The 26,518-nt window shown below is 32.1% G+C and overlaps 2 protein-coding genes across 6 annotated transcripts in view; both read right to left on the bottom strand.

Moving 5' to 3' along the window:
* The window catches only part of LOC110991321 (uncharacterized protein C18B11.02c), a 256,098-nt gene that overhangs the window by 74,756 nt on the left and 154,824 nt on the right, over positions 1-26,518 (bottom strand). The gene's annotated exons all lie outside the window — the stretch shown is intronic.
* LOC123689499 lies at positions 14,176-14,519 on the bottom strand. The gene has a single exon (XM_045629827.1). It carries the CDS (start codon positions 14,506-14,508, stop codon positions 14,176-14,178), a length of 333 nt encoding a protein of 110 aa, XP_045485783.1. The 5' UTR covers positions 14,509-14,519.

Genomic DNA, 26,518 nt, shown 5'->3' with positions numbered 1-26,518 from the left:
CTCATAATACTATTTTCAATCCTAAAACTCTTTTCTAGCGGTGTTTTAATTTACGTTCTCTGATACTCTAATACTTAAATTTCCTACTTATAAAACATAATTCTAACACTCCTCCTTTACTGTGAAAAGTACTAGGGAACTCTTTCCCTTTGATATCTAACGAGCAAATTTAAATTTATTTAAGAATCTTCGTTTAAAGTATTTCTCTTCCTCGTAATTAGCTTGCTACTTATATATCATAATCTATATATATAAAAGAAAGTCGTGTTAGTTACACCACTTATAACTCAAGAACGAAAGAACAGATTTGAGTGAAAATTGGTATGGAGGTAGCTTAGAGCCAGGAGACGGACATAGGATACTTTTTATCCCGTTCGACAGCGTTCCCGTGGGACTTGACATGAAACGTCAGTCACTATAAAAAGTGGTATAACAAATAAGAATCAGACTTGGAATAATAAAACGCAAATGATAGCTATGTAATTGACGTATAATGACAGCTATGTAATGACGTATATATGACAATTTGATATTTGTAAGAAATCAATATTCAAAATATTTCTATTAAATAAATACGTTTAATTATTTTTACAATTTACAATTTAATTATAATGATAGTGCTATTGCCCATTCGTATAAACAGTGAAGAGAACTATAAAACTCGGTATGGTCGTATGTATACAGTTCATCCAAAGAATGATGAATGTTTCTATTTGTTGTTGTTGTCGAATGACGCATTTAATCGAGTAAAGGAAGTTTATGATACTTTAATGAAGGCAAACGATGATGAAAATGGTGGTTTATATTTCCTAGATGCCCTTGGTGGAACTGGCAAGACATTCCTCATGTCATTAGTTTTAGCAACTGTTCGGGCGAGATCCAACATAGCGGTTGCAGTTGCTTCTTCTGAAATAGCAGCCACATTGTTAGAAGGATGCCGTACGGCTCATTCAGAATTAAAATTACCGTTAAATCTTCAAACTATTGGAGAACCAACGTGTAATATTGCAAAACACTCAGCAATGGCCAAAGTTTTAGCGGCATCGAAAATCATCATCTGGGACGAATGCACAATGGCGCATAAACGTGCATTGGAAGCACTTAACCGAACATTAAAAGATTTACGCAATGAATCGAGATGTTTTGGAGGAGCAATGATTTTACTGTCTGGCAATTTCCGCCAAATACTGCCAGTAATTCCAAGATCTACGGCTGTCGACGAAATAAACGCTTGCCTCAAATCGTCAAATCTATGGCGCTATGTGACGAAAGTGCAGCTGACAACAAACATGAGAGTTACATTGCTTACTGATAAAAAAGAAGAAAAAGAATAAAGATGTAGATGACCTGAACTACATAATGGTATGCGTTTGGTGGTTAGAAAATTGAAGAACAATGTAATTTACGCTACGATAATGATAGGAAAATTCAAAGGTGAGGAAGTTCTTATTCCGAGGATCCCGATGATCCCAACCGATATGCCGTTTGAATTTAAAAGACTTCAATTTCCGATACGTCTTGCATTTGCCATGACCATCAACAAATCACAAGGCCAATCCTTAAAAGTTTGTGGTTTAAATCTAGAACATTCATGTTTTTCCCATGGTCAATTATACGTGGCATGTTCACGGGTCGGAAGACCATCAGCGTTGTTTGTTTTTGCGCCTGATAATAAAACAAAAAATGAAAAAATGTGTATCACAAGGTACTTAAGGGAAGAGCAACCTATGTACTAAAATACAGAAATAATAATGAATGATTAATGTAGGTATTTAATTTTTTTGTATTTTTTCCAATAAAAAAACCCAAACTGCTTATTTATTGCCATTAAGGCGGAACAAAGTTCGCCAGGTCAGCTAGTTATCTATATATATAAAAGAAAGTCGTGTTAGTTACACCACTTATAACTCAAGAACGAAAGAACAGATTTGAGTGAAAATTGGTATGGAGGTAGCTTAGAGCCAGGAGACGGACATAGGATACTTTTTATCCCGTTCGACAGCGTTCCCGTGGGACTTGACATGAAACGTCAGTCACTATAAAAAGTGGTATAACAAATAAGAATCAGACTTGGAATAATAAAACGCAAATGATAGCTATGTAATTGACGTATAATGACAGCTATGTAATGACGTATATATGACAATTTGATATTTGTAAGAAATCAATATTCAAAATATTTCTATTAAATAAATACGTTTAATTATTTTTACAATTTACAATTTAATTATAATGATAGTGCTATTGCCCATTCGTATAAACAGTGAAGAGAACTATAAAACTCGGTATGGTCGTATGTATACAGTTCATCCAAAGAATGATGAATGTTTCTATTTGTTGTTGTTGTCGAATGACGCATTTAATCGAGTAAAGGAAGTTTATGATACTTTAATGAAGGCAAACGATGATGAAAATGGTGGTTTATATTTCCTAGATGCCCTTGGTGGAACTGGCAAGACATTCCTCATGTCATTAGTTTTAGCAACTGTTCGGGCGAGATCCAACATAGCGGTTGCAGTTGCTTCTTCTGAAATAGCAGCCACATTGTTAGAAGGATGCCGTACGGCTCATTCAGAATTAAAATTACCGTTAAATCTTCAAACTATTGGAGAACCAACGTGTAATATTGCAAAACACTCAGCAATGGCCAAAGTTTTAGCGGCATCGAAAATCATCATCTGGGACGAATGCACAATGGCGCATAAACGTGCATTGGAAGCACTTAACCGAACATTAAAAGATTTACGCAATGAATCGAGATGTTTTGGAGGAGCAATGATTTTACTGTCTGGCAATTTCCGCCAAATACTGCCAGTAATTCCAAGATCTACGGCTGTCGACGAAATAAACGCTTGCCTCAAATCGTCAAATCTATGGCGCTATGTGACGAAAGTGCAGCTGACAACAAACATGAGAGTTACATTGCTTACTGATAAAAAAGAAGAAAAAGAATAAAGATGTAGATGACCTGAACTACATAATGGTATGCGTTTGGTGGTTAGAAAATTGAAGAACAATGTAATTTACGCTACGATAATGATAGGAAAATTCAAAGGTGAGGAAGTTCTTATTCCGAGGATCCCGATGATCCCAACCGATATGCCGTTTGAATTTAAAAGACTTCAATTTCCGATACGTCTTGCATTTGCCATGACCATCAACAAATCACAAGGCCAATCCTTAAAAGTTTGTGGTTTAAATCTAGAACATTCATGTTTTTCCCATGGTCAATTATACGTGGCATGTTCACGGGTCGGAAGACCATCAGCGTTGTTTGTTTTTGCGCCTGATAATAAAACAAAAAATGAAAAAATGTGTATCACAAGGTACTTAAGGGAAGAGCAACCTATGTACTAAAATACAGAAATAATAATGAATGATTAATGTAGGTATTTAATTTTTTTGTATTTTTTCCAATAAAAAAACCCAAACTGCTTTTTTATTGCCATTAAGGCGGAACAAAGTTCGCCGGGTCAGCTAGTGACTCATAAAGAAAAAGATAAGCATTTATTTATTATATTTTAAGATTTTACTTTAGCATTGCATAATTCTAGTTACATGTAATTTTATGTTTCCTGTTAATTATTTATGTAGAATTCATGTACTTTACCCTCAACAGATATTTTTATTTTACAAGAATAGGGTTGCCTAAAAGAAATCGCTAGTTAGCGATAAGACCGCCCGTTGCCTAGTAAATGATGTAACATATTTTTCAATATGTATCTTTAAGGTAATAAAGTGTAAATAAATAACCTGGTTATTACTACGACTATTTGAAATCCCTTCGATATATATATGCTGTACAACGTTTTACTATGCAATAAAATGTACATTGAAAGATTGCAATTTAACGACCATTAAAAGGGATACTTAATCGAATTTAATGTACATTTGCCAAATGAGTCGCAGGTGTGCAAAATCTCTAAATCGTTCCCTTGAAATCAAGTAAAATTCCTGAGTGTTTTTTAATTACAATGTAGTCACGAATCAAATTAATTGTACGTTGCACGTAATAATAGTTATGTGCTTCGTAATATTCACAATGCAATATTTACAAAATATATTTCGTATATAATTACGTATCAGATCTATGGACCTTTGGACATTAAATTGAAATATGTTATTTGAGAATATATAAAATGAATGGACCGAAGCCAGATATAATTTTACTATTAAATTCAAATAAGATGTATTTTCGTTTCCAGCGCATAAAACATACACTTTATTGCAATAATAATATTGTTTAGACATCGCGTCAGAGCGTGCACTTCTTAAAAAACTCTATGTTTGCCAAAACGTCATAATCATTCAAAACATTTACAAGCACTTGATACAATTTATTATACATGGAAAGTTTCTGGTTCAGAATTTTCATGCAACCTTTTGAATAACCAAATGTTTAAATTAGGCTTAACCAATCACCAATAAGTAAACAGATTTTGTAAAAAAATAAAAAAATGTTTAGAATAAAACCAACACGTTCAAGTGAAGAGCATATCAATTCAGAAAAGGCTGGCAACGCACTCGCACCCCGGTACCACGAGGTATCCCTTAAGAACTTATCTGGTCGCCAAACTCCAAAAAAGTACATTGTTTCTTTTTTTGGCCCCCTACTGCGAATGGAAAAAATATATGGTGGACTTAATTAGTTTATGTATCTATTTTCATAGATCGTACACGATTTAAAAAAAAATCTTTGATAGGAAAAAAAACCACAGAATTTTTTACACTTTCAATTCATTTATGATGAAAATTTATTTAGAACATGCTTTTGAAACTAACACGATTTATTTTATCGCAAGTTGAGTAATCCATTTCACTAACATCAAGTAAGCCTCCTACTCATTTCTCCACTCTGTTCTACAAAACATAATTAAATATAATGTGGTTTTGTTGACAATACATACACATCAGTTCAATGGGCTTCTAAACCTTCAGCAATAAGTTTAGAAGGCACTTGAGAAATATATAATAAATATATTACAAGAGTTACCAACAGTGTCCTTACATTCTAAACTCGAGTATAGCATCATACATTATTATTTCCTACAAAAACCTATTTTCAATGTAAGATACGTCACGGTATGGCACATACGATTTTTTACCTTTACATAAGAACTAAAACCTTGAGCTAACAATTAACAATTTGCATTTTTTGTTTAAATTCACGGACATTAGTTCAACATAATGTGCTAAAGGCTTTTAAATTGCTTAAGATAGTATCAGATATTCATAGTAACTTATCTATCCGAAGAATATATCGTACTTTGTTTTTTTTCAATATAGAACTTAATATTTAATTCTGTAAGTATTCATGAATGGCAATTGGTAAAATAATTTATTATACAAACTACAAATGAAAACGAAATTTTAATTTCACTAGGTAATTAAAAAATCTATAAATCAATAATATATGTTACTGGTTAATAATACAATTTATTCCTGTTCATGATATCGAAAACAAAATTTGAGAGAAGGAGATACATACAAAAAATTTGTAGCTAAATTTTATAAACAATTGTGCAAATTTAACAGGTAGAACGTAGTTTAATCATTTACAAAAAATAATTAATAATAATAAACGAAACCGCATTTTCCTTTACGTACACATACCGCAACACAAAAAATTCCAACCCAGATGACGGGATAAAAATTAAATGACATTTTAATGCTTAATTAAGTATAAAAATAAGTGGTTAGATAGTAATCTACTTAGCGGCACTTGTGTCGCATGTAATAGACTTATTTGATTATCTTCAGTCGAGTAAGACTATCAGTTGGCAGGTGGCGTCTTAATCCTTTCAAGAATTTCTTATCCAGATATATATTTTTAACACTTCAGCAGTTTATATTTGAAACAATGTTATATGTATGCGAAATTAACTTATCAGTAACGCACAGACCAGTATACAAAATTGTGATTGGCATACTAACTATAAATATTTAGTTATTATCAATTAGTTATCTGTAAATTTGTTTTATCAGTCTAGCTGACTACGATTGCTTTGACTGAATTGAAGCGTTAAATTATGTTGTCAATTCGTGTTTTCACCCGTTTACGAAAGCTTTATTGAAAAGTGTTTAGGCAAGTCAATTTTATTTTTAGGGCCTGTTTCACAATGGCCGGATAAGTTCCAAATAAGTTATTTATTACTTATTGGTAGGATAAACAGTATTTTTGCGTATCACGACTGTCAGATAGCGCTATTTGTCATGAAATGCGAAGTATCTTATTGGGAATTTTTATCTTTCAAATAATTTATGTGTTGCATAGCTATTTGGTACTTTATCCAGAGTGGTACTAGATTCCGTCCCTGACGAATTTCAAGTTTCAGTTTGCTGAAAACACACAACGGAGAGTGCAACTGAAGGACAATAATCTGAAGTAACTAAACTTTGCATAATTACATTTTAAGTGGTAAATATAAATATTTACTTAAGATAGCTAATCATAAAACTATTTCTTTTAATAATGTAAGCGTAACGATGTCATCCATTATCCAAGTATAACGAAACTTTAATTGCCGTTTAATTAGATATATACAGGAAACCTCTCCATTACTCGGAGAGGGACAGTTTGATTTATCCCCACAATTAACCAACTCCTCAATGAGGAATTAACTTGGTTGACAGGACAGGCCACAATTACAGGCGTGCGGCGCTCCCACATTTATCGATAGAGCATGTCGCACGGAAGCTTTAGCTACCGTAAACAGGGCCTACTGTATACGTTACGATCAAATGGATATGGTAACGGTTCAAATATATCTTGAATAATAGGAAATTAAAGTTATACTTACCTATTAAAATTTAATTTCTTTTCATTAACCAATTCACGCTACCACTAAGGCGTCTTTACGATTACATATATTCGTTTTTAATAATATATTGTATGTACTTTTAGAAAAGGATTTATTTGATATTGTTGTCAAATTATTTTTAGTCTTTTGTTACTATATCAACAGTGCTAATCCCATTTTTTTTATGTTACAGGAGGTAGACGGGTATAAGGCTTACCTGATGTTAAGTGACACCGCCGCCGATAGACACTCGCACTGCCAGAAGGCTACAAAATAGTCTAGCTATATTATTTTTATTTATTTATGTATAATACTTGAAATTTTAACAAAATATATGAAAAAATAGTCATTATGTCTTTAACATTAATTTTGTCATTACTACTAAACACTACGACATAGGTGATTATGTCATTGAATCTTACAATTCCTTTATAAAGCTTTTTTAATACATACAAGTTCATTAAAAGATACCTCGCTCCATTCCGCCATTTCGCAGCCACTTACCTGCAAATAAAAAACACAATTATGATTATCTTTGAACGGTATAAGGTGCCGCTTGATCTATCGTTATTATAAAGTTGTCTACAACCTCTGCCTTGTTTGATAAAGCCTGTTGCGAACATTTATATAATTTTTTTGCTCGGCGAAGATAACTTTGAATTGGTCTTATTAGGAATGAAAGAAGCATAATTCATTTCTTTGAATGAATAGGTTAATTAAACCGAGGCTTATTAATGTTTTTGTGAGTTAGCTATTATTATTAGACGAATAAAAAAGGTATAATCATAAAGATTAGCAAGCACTTGCTACGGTAAAGTTTTTTAATTAGCCAAATAGCCGCCAAGACTAAGATAACGCCACGCCATCTTTAATTTTTTACCTTAAATTACTTCAGGACTAAAGAACTTGTTTTTACAATAAGTCAAGCGATTTAAGCAGACTTCAACATGACAGACGGAATCAATAATTTGGCTTAATTTCAATAAACCTTATTGAAATTTTATATAATTTGGTAAAAAAAGTTTAAATTGAAAAACAAGTTCTGCGTTTATTGAAATTATTCATTTCAACTCACTCAAGTATTTCATATACGCAATTATATGAAAAACGCAACTTCCATATAGGGGATCTTCGAAGATGGATGGAATGCCACGAGACACGGGTCGCTCAGTAAATTGTGAAAAAAATAAAATGGTTCACACGCTTCTAGTTAAATAAAAGTGAAACTAGAAAATTCCAAGGTGGCGACAGCTGCGATAAAAATTTACAAGTTCTCAGAACTGAAGGGGAAGGGTATTATTAGAAAAACATGCAACTGAACTGATATTGCAAAAGTACAATTCAAAAGTTTAGCGTGTCTTTATGCAAAAAATTCTTTATTTTAAAGTGATTAACTACACATTCAGATCATAAAAAACTATAAATATATATTTACTTTAGACGGAAAGATTAAGTAAACATACAAATTAACTGGTTACGAATCTGTTAAATCCAGGAGATGACGTTACTCGTCTAAAAAGATGGCAAATACTAGACCTAGACCCGAGAAACTAACCCAAAATCCAGTTTCTACAACACATACGGTGCTTTTCAATGAAATCTCACCCAACCCAAATTAAACTCAGAAAATATCAGATGAACAAGAACACAAAAAAAAACATTAGACTATTTTCAGTTTTAAATACCAACTACAATATTCGTTTCAAGTAAGAATAACAGGATTATGTTTTACGCTCGTATTTTGTTCAACGATTGGGACTCTTGTTAATTAATTAGTGAAAATAATATTCGTCGGAGTTCAGAAGACTGCGTTTACATTACGCGTATAATGACGTGTCGTTTGCACAACTCATGAACCGGTTCCGCAAGGTCTCATGACAGACACCTTATACTAAACTCTCTTAGGTATTCAAGTGAATTTAAAAAAGGGCGCGCGTACATAGTACACATGTCAGAAGTGAAACTTCTTCGTAAATTAATTATTACTAAGGTAGGCCACAATAGATGATCATGTACCTGTATTTGATCACTCCATATATTTGTATATCTATATACATACTGTTTACACACTGTATACTTGCTAATGATAATATAAAAAAATGTTTACTGCACAAGACGTTATGTGACAGAATTGCCATCTAAAGTTCTAATAACAACTAAACGAATATATCAACCCACGCCATTGGTTGATATATTATTATTATTATATTTATTATATAGATTTTCTCTCGATCTCCCTTTATTACTCTTTCTCAATCGGTCTAAATCGTTCTCGCTATTTTCTTAGATAAAAACGCTGCACATCTTTGTGACGTTTCATCCGTAAAACATTTACCCTCGTGCGCCTAAAGTCAAGTTTCACTTCAGAAGGCTCGCAAGTTGCCGGCTTTTTAGGACTTGGTAAGATCTTTTCTAGAAGGTTTCTGAGTCGAATTGGTTCCGAAATACTTACAGACAATAAGTCTGTGTAACATTTTCATTGGATTATTTGATTTCAAGTAGTCACAGCTTGACCTTGATGAGTACAAACTTTTCTAAGAACAAATTATATTCAATAGATCCCATACAAAATCATACCATAAAAACTCTTATTATAGTAAAATAATAAAGTGCTTTTCAATTACCATAATACGCTATTCAATTCTCAGAGGTCAATAGATGGTTTTTCATTTGGTTCCGCCAGAATGCGTCAACAAAAACATACGCAGCATGACATAATCTATGGATTACTAAAATACTAATAATATACTTGTGGGTAGATTTATTATTATCATATAAATCAAGAAAATAACTGACTTTAGACAGCAATTGACGCATTCTCGTTCGACGAACTTTATACGTTGGCATGCTTCGTTAGATTGTGATTGGTCAACAGCGTTTAGTCCGATATCACACGCGTCACACATTTTTCCAATATCACATTATTTGCAACATAAACATTAGACGAAGCAGTGTTTGCTGATTATATAGAAATCATAGAGTAAAAGTACTTACACCATATCATATTGAACATATGATATTAATTCCCTTTCTATTTATCCTTGGTTGTACATTCTACGATATAGTAAAGTTAATATCTTGTTTTACGAGAAGCCTTCATAATTTAAAGGCAATGAAAATTAAACATTCAAAACTGCTATTCATATTCTAACTAATATGGTGTACGTTGGCATGTCGCCAATAAAATTCATTAAGAAGGCGCGAGAAATCAATTTGCACGTGAGTGATGTTTGCTATACCTTTTATTACATAGCTGTTTGGTAAGTGACTTTACGATTTTGTATTTGTTATGACATACTTTTTTTACAAAATAAAATCAAGAATATACCGAAACCGGTACAGAGATTGTTTTATTTACGCGTTGAGCGCGCGAGTAGCGTTGTCATGTACGTAAATACAATTAAAAACATGTATGTAATTATTGTAAATCTAAACCATTCTCGAATCAACTTTAACACAAAGAATTTCATCAAATCTGTAATTAAAGTATGCGTTTAGGAGTTTAATAACAAACACACACGCAGAAGATTTATATGTATAAACATATTACAATGTTTATATTGTAATTCGAAAGTAATTATTAGTAGAATTAAAAAAACAGTCAAATCCTTGTAAATTGTGATTACGGAACGTGTATAAATTTGTTAAGTGTCTACTGTAATAAAAGAAATTTAAAAATATTATACACAATATGTATACAAGATATTCTTTATACATTTATGAAAACCCAATATGTCCTATTGTTTGCATTTTGAATATATGACCACACCTAAAACACATTAAATCAACTTATATTTTATCAAATATTATGCGAACACTGCGTATTCAACGAAAATTTGCTTAAATCAACAACGTTTTCCAGCTCAGTGCCTATGTCTGAAGCAAACATTAATACGCTGTTGTTAAGATATTTATTCAGTATACATGCCGAGTCACGGATTATGACTTACAGTACCAAGATGATGATATACAGGGTGACCTTGTATCTGTCAGCTTTAATATCAAAGCAATTAATATAATTCATTAAGATATATGAAACAAAGCCTTTATACAAGGCTACTTTATATCATTCGTATAATAGAGAACAGAAACTTATATTTGTTGACATTTTCATACATTACGATCCCAACGACGTTATGTTTTGGAACATTTGTAATAAAGTGGGTGCTTTGTTCCTACGTAGACGATAATGTTCTGACCCAGAACCTACAGCTGTTCTGTGTAAAACAGCATCAATTTCAAACCATTCATGAGTATTTCAGAAATAAAATGTATTTTAAATTTCTGGAAATCACGTATCACACAACTCCAACATAGGAAAGTTCTCAACTACGCTGTACAACACAACTATCGGCTCAAACATCAATACAAAACTAGATTGTCCCCAGAGTTGGACATTTATTGAGGTCTGACAACTAATTACCATCGGTTGACGCTAATTTCTGCTCCCCCTAAATATAAGCACTCAAACCTATCGATAAACAATTTGATTATGCCCTAGTTTACAATGTGTATTTGACGTTGACTAGTTAAAGGTTACATTTTTATGTTTCAAAGAGATGTTAAGTATGAAAAGAAAAATGGTATGAGTAATCAACGAGTATTTATACAAAGCCTTTTAAAGCTTATATTAAGGAATCTGTAGTTTTATATTCTAGCTTTTAAAAACATTTTCGCATGTCAAACCACTTGTCAGTATTCGATATATATGTAATACAATATATCGACTTCGAAACTTCCAAAGAAAGAGACAAGTTTTGGCGAGGTTACCGAGGTAGCTTTGGTACCTTCTAGTAAGCCTTTTTAAAAAATAATCTAAATGTTTCATATTGAAAGCCTAAAATTATTATAACACGCTGTGTACTAATCTCATAGACATCATACGGGATAGACAGCCTATGCTAAATCAATATACGATGTGCGAGTAAACCCTTAACACTGGTTTGTGTAAATCCGTATATACCACATTCAATACTTGCCTTGAAAAGTTATTCTATACTGGGAAATAGAAGGCGTATTTTAGGCCAACTATATGTTGAAAATCTATGATTTTAATAATAATAAATAGTTTTAGGTATTGACCACTATCAAGTAATTATACGATTAAACGCAGAATTACAGAAGTAACTTCTATATGTGTATTTATTTTTTATTTTTAGTTTATGCCCCAGGCCTTTTTTTACCACCAGTAGTTAAAAATGGTTGATGCGTTAGTGAAGTATAGAATAGTGTGTCTGTGTGTGTGTATACTTAATGTGAATATATTATAACATGTTGGACAAAGAATTAGTCTATGCTAGTATCTTCGGAATCTTGCCTACAATATTGCCTTTTATTAGTTAGTTATTGTTTTTTATCATAAATATTTACATAATTATTGTTAATAAACATCATTCATAGTTTGCAATATTTTTTAATACTTATATTTATTTCATAAAGTGTGAAAAAACGCAGACAGCAACAACATAATAAAATGGTTTTATTACATAGTATAACATTTTACCCCAAAAGTAAAAACTCATTTTACAGAAACGACTTTATGTAAAGATTGCAGAGCTAAAGAATCTCATAAAATAAATCATAAAAATATTTAGTACAATACGAAATTTACAGTCCAGTAACGTATGCTGAGAAACCGCAAAGCGAAAAAAACATTGCGGAGAAATAACCCACAATTTCGCTTTTAAAATGAGAACTTTGGACCCTAATCACCACTGTACGTCTTGTAATTAACTACCATGTTCTGGACAAAATTTCTCATCAGTAAGCTGCAATTGAAATGTGGACTGAATTTTAAGTGTTTTTGCATAAAAAAATTAATTAAAGTAGACAACTTTTTTTCTCGTTACTATTAAACTTGAATAGGTAAGCAAAACTACTAGTTATAAATATAATATTCTTGAATACCTAAAAATTATCTAGATATATATTAGTTCTATACGTAGAAAAATTTAGCAAAACTAACAATATATAAGTAAATTCCAAAGTTCCAATAGCTCGGTATTTCCGGGACGTGTTGAATTTAAAATCGTAACAAATTTTATAACCATACACTGACCTCGTGAAAATAATACGCCACGAAACGTATGTCCATATATCCCAACAAAAATATAAAACCATACCCAATGTATTAGATTTGGTGTTATGGTTGGTATATACAATTTGTATGGGTAATACGTGATTGTATACATACTTTTACGATGCACGGAGACGTATCGTATATCGAATGTAACTCGATTTTAGGTTCGCCTTGATACAGATTCGGAGAGGCTTTAAATTTCGCGAGACGAAGGTTTGGATGTTAAATCACCAAGCAAATGGAATTTTTATCTTGCTCCTTTATTTTTCCTTTCCTTTATTTTAGAGAAGCTCAATTACGTACCAATGTTCAACTTAGAAATACGATAGCTAATCAATTTGCGTAATAAAAATTTATAAATCGGGCTTATGAAGCTATCCATTTTTATAAATACACTAGCAGACTCGGTGTTGCTGTGACTAGGGTTTTTGTTATATTACATAGTAGTAAACTATTCAAGGGAAACTGTAGGAGAACTGATGTAAAAGGTAGTTAGCTTATATGAAACGTTGTTACTTTTAACGCGGCGCCATCTGTTAAAATTGTAATAATAAACAACTGATTTGGAATAAAATAAAATAGCGACTATAATTAAAGATCTAAGTTGCACCAAACGGTGTGCAAATTTGATTAATATCGGTTCGGTAGTTTAAGAGTCCATCGCGGAAAAACATCGTGACAGGAGATTTATATATATAAATACATAAAAGAATTTTCTATTAACCATGCCGATATTTTAATAAACTAACTACCCTATAGTGATTTTCAAATTACTGATAATACTTAAATATAACCCGTAAACTTTATCCTTGTATCCATAACACCGACGATCCGTTTCCTTGCTGCCATTATTTATATGTGTACAATAACAGTAAATTTAATTTAAACAAACATCAAAGTACTGGAAAGCGAGTATAATAGTGTATAATCCAATAAATCGTTTGCCCCTATTTCATTCAGATCCCAGCAAGCCAACATAAACAATGCCAGTGACGTAAGACTAGCCATCGCAATGCAGAGATGAATGCAGAGCAAAGATGATGGCTTGGATGTCTGCCTATCAACAATTATGTAAACAGTATGAAAATACTGTTTGGGAATAATTATATATTTAGGTACAGGTAAAATTGAGTTACTATAGAAATTACTAAGTAAATTAAAACCTGGACATGTCAAACGTGAGGTGACATGTCCAGATTTATGTATCAAGAAGATCCGTCAACGACTTGCATCCTATAATCAATGTCAAACGGGCCAGTAACATAATTCCTTTCTTCTTCTTCAAGTGCCACTCCATTACTGGAGGTTGGCCGTCAGTTCTCTGAACCGCGTCTTGTCCTGCGCCAGATGCAGCAACCCCTCCGCACTCGCAATACCTGTCCACTCCCTGACGTTGCGAAGCCATGACTTCTTCCTTCGGCCAACACGCCGTTTTCCCTGGATTTTACCCATTATTATTAGCTGAAGGAGGTGGTAGCGGTCATGGCGCAACACGTGGCCCAGGTACGCAACTTTTCGCTGCTTAATGTTTCGCATAAGTTTTTTCCCCATTACAACTCGTCTCAGAACCTCCTCGTTAGTGACCTTCTGGATCCAGCTGATACGAAGCATGCGACGATAGCACCACATCTCAAATGCTTCCAAGCTAATAATTCCTTTAGCGCCCTCAAATTCAGAATTCGCTGTGTTATTTGAGAACAATTTTAAATTTATAAGCTTTTGAACTTAGTTGTTACTTATAGGGTATGATTTAGTTTTAAATCTATAGTTCGTTACATTGAAACAAGATCACAAAATATTCAAATATAATTTGTTCGCATATTACGTAGTATAGCATTTGTCTATATGAATAAATCGAACATTACTTATTTATGATAATTTAACTATTGTTTGCTTATTTTTTTTTATAAAAACACACAAATGATGAAAGGAATGAAGGAAGTTTTGCAACACCAACACAACCTTCAACGATGAAGAACGTGATTAAAAAAGATAAAACATTTTTGTTTCGCTAATCTATTTCATATGAATACATCCTTCAGTCCATAAACCAGTCGTAAAACCAAAACAGTAAAGAGTTAACATAATTATCTAATAAATGTAATTAAAGGAGATATTTAAAACAAATTAGGCTATAAATTGCATCATTGACTCGGATACCATAAATAAGTTGTAAAGATAAAGTATTACGAAGACTAAACTTCTATAACCGGTGTTTAAACAAGGTTAAGCTACGGACGGAATTGGGGTCATACCAATTAAGGGGCACTCAATACTAAAGTAAAAATACCGTAAAACTGTTTAAACAAAAGCCAATATAAGCATTATTCTGGTACTTTAACAATACTTTGCCTTTATTAAGGGTTTCCCAATTATTTAGAGAGAAATTGGCCTACTTAGATATATGTATATATATATAGTTAAATTTGTTCCAAGTTGAAGAACCTGGACGCGTAAGGCCAGCGCGGTGAGGCGGCAGGCATAGCCAATTGCGTAATACATTAACGAAGAGTAATAAGAATTGTAAGTACTAAAATAATATGTAAAACAAGACAGACAAGACATTTTATCTGAATTATCTTAGTTAAAACGTATGTATTGTCAATAGTCTTGTCATTCGTAGATAAATTATATTAAATTAATAACAAAGAAAAATTGACAGAGTTCTTGTGTACAAAAACAAAACATTTTTGAAATTAAAACGGAAACATAGTACATAAAACAAGTCATAAAGTAAATACTGCTGATCTGAAAATATTAATGATCTATTTTATTCTGAAGCTAGTACGTTATATTAAAAGTGTAAAGTTTATATAGAACAAGAAGCACGATATAAATTGCCGAGTAATCATTGGTTATACTATTGCATTAACATAGTAACACAATTTGCTGACATTGTTGATTGTATTAAATATAGTTTTAAAGTTTATTTTAAAAGATGAACACTATGAAGGGATTGCTGTTACAAATACATGTTTAACTTCTTTATTATATGTAGAGGCGTTTTCACAATTTTTTAGAGAAGACAAAATTTTAGGTCGCACTTAGCTTTTTCCTTTGTGTATTAGAAACATACCGTCGCACAAATAAATGTAAAAACATGTTATCCCTTACATTGGCCTAAGTAACAATGCAGTGATAGCTGGATCCTCAAATCGAGTTAATGTCTTAATGACCAGCGTCCCGTACTGTATTCGCACGGCTTAATATTTATCTGATAAACATATTGTCATGAACGTACAGTAAATGCGGAGATACCTAAGTAATAATTTAATTAGCAATAGGGTATAGCAATAGGACATCTACGGGAATTTTTTCAAAAAAAATACCACTGAGCTTTAAAATATATATCCTTATTTTTGTCTTGCAATTAAAAAAAACTACAAATCAAATGTTGAAAGAATTTTGAAAATCTGTCTTGTACTTTTTGAGCCAATTAGTTACAAATATACAAATCTCACCTCTTTATAATATTAGTATAAGTATATAATATAAAAGAAGACAAATGTAATAATAGAGTCGCGAAATAAAATACACAACAGTCATCGGACAGTCTACGAGACTTCTTTGTTCTATTTGAAAATTAATAACAATGGCGTGATAATTTCTTTCCTAGAAATACAAGTTTCGACAACAAACGTGATCCAGTTATTGCTTATATAAGTAAAGTATAAGTATACCTCATCTACGACAACATAACACGTTTTGAAAATACGCAATCAGACATGTAGCTTGCACAACAAGTGACATTTACGATGCCATCTTACTCTTGACCTCTAGATCTTAGCTATTCTTATGAAATGTGGAATCAGTATGTTTTATATCAGTCACTCGTTCCACAGGCCAAGAATGTGCATATGACTGTTGCATCCGTTTAATTTTTAAGTAGACGATGACCTTGATATAAGTTGATTTTTAAAGCTTTTTTTAATAAAAGGTGATCAGAACAGTCACTTGACTGTACAATACAACCGAGTCAGATTATAGTTCTTCGAAGGCCGACCCATTCTAGCATTTAAAAATCATAATAGACAGTCCCTCTATATTTAAAATCAATATTTCCAAATGATTCCGTGTGTAAAACTAAAAAAATGGACACAAAGTTTACATTCATCTAGCCATGTCGTAAAATTGAATTCTAACGGCGTGCCTCATAAAAATAACCTAATCATAGCAATCTTCGTGCTTTGACGTCTCATAAACTATAATGTAGTGAAAGTGACGTCGTTCAAGGCCGAGCACGTAGAAATGGCGAGTGCGCGCGCGCACGGGAACGGGGTAACGATGCGCGCGTTGCGTAACCGCGCGTAATCGATTATGTTGACAATTGACATTCATTATACTATATTTTATTTTATAATAAATTAAAATGTACCAAATACAAATGGATATCTTTTTCTTAGTAGAACTATACTAAGTATTTTATGGCACCTTAAAAACAATGGAGATACTGTCTAGTTATTGTTGAAGTTGAAAAAAATATTTAAACGATATAATGGCACGCATTGCTATTGTACTATTAGCTCTGTAATCCTTTCTATTACTGCTGTATTGACACCTAAATACAGTTTTTCTTAAGTTAAAAAAAAAAGTCTAAATACGACGAGACATAAAGCACAGACAGAAATAGATTTTTAGAAAACTTCTTGAAAAAATATAAATTTAAATAATTTTAAAAGCATCGTTAACTAGCAGTAATGACACTAAATTCAACCTCGCTGAACTCTTTATTGCGTTCATGAATGATGTTATACATATTAACATTTTATATATGAATTCACATTTAATTTAACAAAATAAGAATGTTTTCATTAACGCGTAGACGTATTATTTCATCAAAGGTTATTTATTATTACAGCGTAGATGCCAAACAATATCGCTAAAAGGAGTAGAAATTTCGTAATTAACCACTCTAAGTGGTAATAAGCAGAACCATACACAAAGCATGTATTTTATAACAAGAATCAAAGCCAATTCCATCTATTGTTTCTAAACGTCTGGCCATCGTGCTGGTGCGTTGCCAAATGTCTGAGGTACTATTCTTAGCTGGAGTGTTACTACGGTCCAGTCGAATAGTTTGGCTAACTATCTGAGAGGCTTACTATATTATCACTTCCTCTTGCCTTTGTGCCAGTGATTAGCAATTAAAATCGGGGTAATGTTCTAAGAGTTTAAAATAGTATTTTCTTCGTTTGTTTGGTTTGATAAGATAAATGCAGGAAATATGCCTCACAAATCTGGGTGTGAGCCCCTCGATGGAAATGTTAAGCCAAGCACATAAATACACAGTTAAATACCGTTTTACCGCTAAACAAATTATGTGTTACATAAAGTTTACAACCACATAAATATCATGACAAACGGTGTTAATAGAATATGAATTTGACGACACAGCGATGTCACATATATCCTCGATTTCATAGCTAAATATTTTGGATTCTACGAAACTAATACTTTTCTTCATAATTATGTATACGAGAAGACTCCTAAACACAAATTGTAGTTTCAACTTCTGTGAGTTTTAAAGACAATTTTAAACTTTGTGGATGATAATACCTGTAACAATAAGCACAAATGTTTTTGTTTATATTTTTCATATTTTTTTTTAATTACAGAAAACATTAAAAATAATTACTCATTGTTGTAGATATTAATTAAATGGAACTCAATAATATCATAACATTGAATTATTTGAACATCCCATACACCATATGTTTTTATTGCGGTCTAAATCTGACAGACGAAAATAAACAATCCATCAGTAAAAATCACGGGACTCGACAAAGCGCACGCGCATCTATTTATGTGCGTCATAAAACGTTCGCTTGATTTGATCCGGTACTTGTATAACAAAAATTGAGGTCGACATTATTATTTGTCAGGGCTGCCGTCTCTTAAAATGTAAAGAAAATCTTTTATTCATTACATAACATTTTCTCATGCAGAACACTCAGCAAAAATGGATTTATTATTACATATATATAACACATATAGCAAGAAACTGAACTTTATAAAAAAACACGGCGTTACAAGCGGGGCTTGAATCTTGATTGCATTCTTTGATAATTTTTTTTCATATAATAATAGATTAGCCTGACGAGGACCTCAGGGAAGAGAATCTCACCTGATAAAATTTAAAATAATCAAACAAAACTAAAGGTCTTTCACTAAACAGAAATTGTGTTCTATATATTTATAGCGGTAAAGACATAATAATTAAAACAGCCGTTTTTCAATAGCATTGAAATTTCACTCTACACTCGACTCTTTAGAATAGCGTACACAAGATTTATATAACCTATTATAATTTTGGGTATTTATCTCCAAAATGTAAGTAAATATATACTCTTTAAAGTTTAAACAAAATCAAACAGAAATATCACTAAGTGGAAGTCTTTGGTAAGGTGATAATTACGCTACACGAATTTATTACATGATTTACGTATGAAGTTTTATTTCGATCACTACTGAGTATAAAACACAGTTTGTGCTTACGCTGAGTTTTAGGGTAAGGCTCAAAACCGCAACTTGGTGCTTAATTATGACTTTTGTATGTCATAAACGTATAGAATTTTCACATACCTATAATGTATGAGATCATAATGGTGTCATCAAAAGACTCCTTACAATGCCCACCTTTTTAATATGTTTATTACTCATTGAATAGTCTAAAGAGAGCGATACACTGTGTCTACGCAGACGAAGAATACCAACAATTATTAACCATAACTTTTTTTCTTTCTCTTTAAGTAACCTTAATATATTCAGCCAGTTCGATACCATTTATAAAAAGCAATTTGCAATCATATACGAAAACAATCTGATAATATTAATGTGCTTTGTTTTTTATGAGTGTTATTTTAAGAAAAGGGATTATCAAGTTAAATCTTAAATCCAATTTCGTAGCGGATGAGCTCAATATTAGATTTATAAAAAGAGAAAACAATAATAAAACTTTGTCTTGATCTAAAATTATATGAATTTTTTGATAACCGACATAGACCATTTTTTGACAATTGACTACATGAATAAGATTTTTGACGTTTCTGATATCAAACTAAGAAAGCTTTCGATTGTAAAATTAAATTTTAAAACAATTCCTGGTATTGGCCCGCGAAAGAAGGTGCTACCCTACACACATATATATAAATTACTTTATGCATCGAAGCCCATAAATTATGTCCAGATCAAAAACATAGACAAATAGATTTGTATTGTACTTTTTTTACGTAACAAAGACAATAGCTAATTAGTTTGACCTTTCTTTAAAATAATAGATAATTTAGAGGCATGCATCGTAAGTGTATTCTTAAGACCGTCGAAGCGTTACACTGACCATCATACAAACCACGCTCTGTGACGGTCAAGATTCGAATTAACCTTGATTACGTCCCGCAATACATATTACATGCTAGCTTTAATATCTCATCTGTCTAGAACTGAGGTCATAAACAACTTTATTAGACAAACAATTTTATTTCTCTACGGACTCAGGGCTTTACGAACGTTGAACTTTCACTATGTCTTAAATAGAATCTAGCAATTCATGTTTACGTGTTTAAAAGTAACGAAAAAATTTATGGAAAGCAGAGAGTAGACAATCTTAATATATATAAATCTCCTGTCACGATGTTTGTCCGCGATGGACTCCTAAACTACTTAACTGATTTTAAATTAAATTGGCACACCGTGAGCAGTCTGGTCCAACTTAAGAGATAGGATAGCTTAGATCTTTAATTATAGTCGCAATTTTATTTTATTTGTTTAATGTTTGATACAATTCTAACAGATGGCGCTGTGTTAAAAGTACCAATGTTTCACATAAGCTATCTACCTTTCACAAAAGTTTTCCAACCGTTTCCCTTGAATAATTTACCACTATGTCATATAACAAAAACCTTAGCCATAGCAACGCATGGCCGAGTCTGCTAGTGATCTTATAAAACTGTTTTTTTTTTGAGGCAGACGGGCAGGAGTCTCACCTGATGTTAAGTTATACCGCCGCCCATGGACACCCTTACTGCCAAAAGGCTCACAAGCGCGCTGCCAGCCTTTTATGTATTGGTACGCTCTTTTCTTGAAGGACCCTTAGTCGAATCAGTTCCGGAATACTACAGTGGGCAGCTGGTTTTACATAGTGGTGGTGCGCGGCAGAATTTGCCTTAAGAAACGCTGAGTTGTGGAACAACGTCAGAGTGATACTACAGGATGGTATTTTGTATATTGCCTTGACGTCCGATGATGAAACTCAGTTGCAGTCCGAAGTAAATTTGAAATTGTATGCCGGTGAAAAATTGTTGCATAGTATTTCAGAGCATTTGCGGTGAAATGCAATCTAACTATAAAACAGTGGAATTTACGTCCATTTTCATACAAAATTTAACTTGGGCTAGCTGGTCTCGTCGCAAAGAATTTATTTTAGCGACGTTCCTATATAGATGTAGGTACTTTTTGAATATATATATACTCAACTCCAAATTGGATTAGATTTATAGCATTGAAACCAGAGAGATATTGGGAATTAACTACGAATAAAGCTTTGAAATACGTCTGGTAATTTCAAGTAGATAGGACGATCATCGAAATTCCAACCGAACGAATCACGGTTCATAGAATTTCCGATTGCTTGGAGTACAGTGTTTTATTATTCCATGAACAAATGTTTTAGGTTGATAAATAAAGATCTCGGCTGAAACTCCAATCTTTGGACTACTAAGTACGTTTTTAAACCCTATAATAACAAAAGGCAATTATGAGTAATTATAGGGTATGGCATTAGTTAAAAGACATGGCAGCAAAAAGCAAAGCATAATTTAGAATAATATTGACACGTGAATAATGGTCAGATTGCGTGTTTCAAACACAAAGGAAATTTGTCAATAGAATCTTATTATACTTATTATTTATTTTAAAAAAATGTGCAGAGTCATATCCTAATGGTACTTTATTTTACATTAAAACAACGTGTAAAAAAATGTGGTTAAGTGTACTTATAACATAGATTATACTATTAACCAAAAAGAGGCGACGAGAGAATTTGTCGAAAATACCAGAGTTACCCATGCTTTTTTTTGTCCCTGGCCCTAACCTATACTTTCCTAAAACTCTTTTGTTTACCCCCAACTATGTAACATACATAATATTTAATATTAAAATAACTAAAGAAACTTATATGATAGGCAGAAATTTTTCGGAGACTGTTGTGAGTAAATTTTCAAATATGAAAAACGGAAATTTAGGTTTCAAATAAATTTTCGATTAAGCCACTTAACAATCAAATTGCCTCCTTATGTGGCGTGGGCTCCATGGGAACACTATATTCAACAGTCAATAATTATACGAACGAATACGCTAACGGCTTACGTCGCACGATATTCGAAATTTTATTAAAATACTAGTGACCCGCCCCAGCTTCGCACGAGTGCAATGCTGATGAAAAGCAGGTTTTTATTATGTATTGTTATTTCCGTCGCTGGAAAGCTCCGATAATATACGCGACATATACCATATAGACATATACCATCTCGGACTTTTCTGTAGACCTTTTCAATGTGTACAATACTTAGTACATCATTTTGATAAAGCTCGTAGGGTTCAGCCTGCGTTTGCAATGTAAGCGGAAAAAATGTAATTATTTACGACATCACATTAAAAACCTAAAAAATAACAGTACTTCTCCACTATTTAATGGATGTTATTATACATATAACCTTCCTCTTGAATCACTCTATCTATTATAAAAAACCGCATCAAAATCCGTTGAGTAGTTTCAAAGATTTAAGCATACAAAGGGATATAGGGACAGAGAAAGCGACTTTGTTTTATACTATGTCGTGATGATAATGAAGTCTTCATAATTGATTTTAATTATAAACTATATCAATGGCGTAATACGTTAACCGAGCCAAACGTTTCACATCGCTAACCTTGCCGTCTAAAACCATCCGGTAATGTATTAAAAACTGAAACCGCGTAGTTATGTAAAGAGCGTGATCACTAAAACCCCTGTGACGGGCGTCACTGCGCCACTGACCCAAATAGTACATGCCACAAAAAGACTGCCTGCATAGAAAGACTACCGTGAATCGCAACGACTTTCATTTTTAAAGAAATCTTGATTATGGAAAGTATTCTAAATACGGTAGTGCAGGTAATAATACGTGTTAGGAACTGGATATACAAGTGATACTTGATCGGCGTAGACGTGATCACTGTGCTTTTATTTACTTCCGATACTGAGACAAAACTACATATTTGGTGTATCTTCTTTTCAAGGGGGTTCATTTCTCATTACAAAAAAATATTTTATTTACATGAGAAACTTAATATTAATAGGTATATACAAGCGAGATACACGTTGCTTTAGCCGGCTCAATTTTAGTCGACTGTGTTCATTCTAACATGCATCTTTACTGCCTTTTTGAATTTGTCAAACACACCAATATTACGAATTTTAGTTGGTAATTGATTAAATAAATGCACACTCTCATACCTAATAGACTTCTTCAAATAATTTGTACAGAAATTTACTTTATTCAAAGAAAAATTCAAAATTCACCGAAGGTCACTCAGGTATATAAATTATCTTAAAACAGCAATAAATAGGCATCTACAAATATTATTTACAGAAGATTCTACAACTTTTTCAAAATATTGTAGAAGTCTTATTAAATATTAACTTTATTAACTTATTTGTTTGTTAATTAAAGAAGTATATTTTAATTTGCAATTTTTTCGTTTATCAATGAAGCATGAAATCTTACGTTTTTTGAGTAATTAAAGTGTAAATTTTAATAAATACCTCAAAATTGTACATAATTAAAAGAAAATTTTCGAATTTGAGGTTTTTTCATTTTTTTGCATTTTCTAATAATATTTCCTATAGTAATGTATATTTTTTTTACACCATCAGAAAGTAGATATTTCAACGAACAAAAAGCCCCCAAACTTTTTGAAAAAAGCTGAAATTTTGACGTCAGAATTTTCGATTGAAAATTAGGGTGCTTTTTTGATATTAAGTTAAAATGAGGCGAAAAAATAAATAGTTTTAATCAAATAAATTACAGTATATTTGGGACATAATAAGGTAAGTTTTCACCAAATTTCGTAGAAAAAAAAAACTTTTAAAAAAAGATATAAATAAAAAACCAAAAACTTGGTTTTTTGAATTTTTCACCTAAATTTTGAGGTTATGTGAAAAAATTGTAAGTACCAAAGTTGTAGATCTTTTTATGACCTACAACTTTGCCATTTAACTTTTTTCCATAGGACTGGTAGTTTCGCCGGAAATCAAGATAAACAATTTTTCCCCCTTAAAAGTCACTCCCCTCCCACTTCCCGAACTCGGATCGACCGTAATTTATTTTTCCTTTCATTTTGATCATATTCCCCTGCATTTCTAATGGGTTTCATCCTACTGTAATTTTTTTTGGTTTCAAAAATTATCGACACTGGTCTATATAGCATTATCTAGAAGATTGATTATACGATTAGCACAACGTTTGTGTTAGGTCTTAGTTTAAAAGGAAACTAGGACGGCTAGATTCAGATGTTTGACAGATGTTTGGAGCTTTCCGGAAACGCGGTAACGCTGGAGGGAGATAATGACGACGATTCATCTTCGCTATCATAAAACGAAACCACCTGGCGGTGTTTATTTGATTGATACCAACTAGTTGTATATACGGTACAAAAATATTCTATATAATCACTATTAGTTTGCGTTGTATAATTATTTATTTAGAGATTCGGAGTATTTGTCTTCTTAACGTTTCTAAATTAGACTAATTAATGTTTGTTTAAGAAGTGGTGAAGCGGACCTCTCTCGACCTTGAAGTTTATTTGAATACCGGCTAAGAAACAAGAGTTCTTCCTTTATGAGTTATAAATACTTGCTAGTACAGCATATTACAGCAGCGAAGAAAGACATTGTGATGAATCCCGTATGACCTTAATAAACGAAGGTATAGGTCAGGTTCAGAAGCCATAACATAAATATTAGAAACTTGAAACGTACCTATTTCATTAAAAAATCCTTTAATTTTTTTAATTGTTATGTATTGTTTAGTAGTAATATATAATTTATAAGTAAATCTATGTCTATAATAACTTATAAAAATAAACAATGAAATAAATACAAAAATCCTTTGCGCCTGAGTTGATGCATAGTTTATTCAAGAAATAAAAGTGGCAACCCTGTAATTTTCATTCATTCAAGTCTGCACTATTCAAAAATCCATTCAATTATTCAACCGAACGATGAACCAACAATGAACAAAAAATTCATTGCGTCATCCTCAGATCAGAGATGAATAAATAAATACCATAATAATATTTATCCCACGCTCTCCGAAAACGTCGAATTCGTGTATCAAAATCATAATTTTCATACAAACAAGACGTGAACATTTTCCGAATGTGTTATATGACGACTGAACAGTTGACAGTCGCGTTAACACACGTTCTGAATACTGTAATAGAAAATACAAAAATATAATGCCCTCAATGCCTGCCCTATTCGATTGCATTCTTTCTGAAATACTGGGCACGCGAGGGAGTAACGGTATGTCGATGAAATATATTCAGATATATTTGAATTGATCAAGGTATGTAGGATTTTGTATTGAAAAAATGGGATTCGTCAATATTAGGTGTATCCACTGTAGGAAACTTAAACTTCGTTTTGATTTACAATTACATTTACATTATCAAATAAAAAAATTAATGCAATAAAATACATATATAAAAACTACTTATTTATTTCATAGAATGTGTCACAGTTTGTAAAAGTTATTTTTTTTATATTTTTTCATGTAGGTAATATAATGTACACTTATGATAGTCAAAAAGAAATATACATTAACTACTTCTAATTTTACATTTACTGCCAGTTCTCAAATCAAGGGCGTAGAGCGGATGAGAAGAACTGGCAATAAACTCTGCGCCTCTCTTTTTGATCGCTAAGTTTTTTCTTTATCCAAACACAAACATCTATAAACCCGTTGCTGGTGAAAAATATTATTTGGAAGATCTCCAGGTTGCATAGAAGACATCATTTGGATATTGGATAAGATAAATTTTTATATAGTGTAGAAGCAGTTTAAAAAAATGAATAATTATTATTATGTTTTAGATAACAAGTATAATATTAAAAATCCCTGTTAATTAGCGTGCTTAAAATATTAAACAAACATCCATTTGAATAAAAAACCTTATTCAGTATATTCGAGTAACAATTACTCCACTTTTTGTCTTCCAGTAAGAACCAGCTTAAAATTTAAACAAAAAAAGATGAATCAGCGATACGAAACTGTAATTACATTGAAATCAAATTAATTCGAGTTTCAACGAAACGCTTACCGAACTTTTTACCGTCGGTTGATTATCACTCAAGTAGAAGCGGGTCTACAGCACTCAGGTACTGGTTACCAAATGAAAATATCTTAAAATCCGTCTGAAAAATCTGTAAATCCCTAATATGAATTTGTAATTGTTAATTGTCAAGTAATGAGCATAAATACACTACACTAAAAAATACCGAAAAATTGATTCATGTAATCACTACATAGTATAAAACAAAGTCGCTTTCTCTGTCTATATGTCTCTTTGTATGCTTAAATCTTTGAAACTACGCAACGGA

The sequence above is a fragment of the Pieris rapae genome, chromosome 10 (assembly GCF_905147795.1).
Source record: "Pieris rapae chromosome 10, ilPieRapa1.1, whole genome shotgun sequence".
NCBI lineage: Eukaryota > Metazoa > Arthropoda > Insecta > Lepidoptera > Pieridae > Pieris > Pieris rapae.
This window is presented reverse-complemented; position numbering and strand designations above follow the sequence as displayed.

Coding starts and splice junctions, on each gene's coding strand:
- LOC123689499 (XM_045629827.1), bottom strand. CDS start 14,508: ATGTGGTGCTATCGTCGCATGCTTCGTATCAGCTGGATCCAGAAGGTC.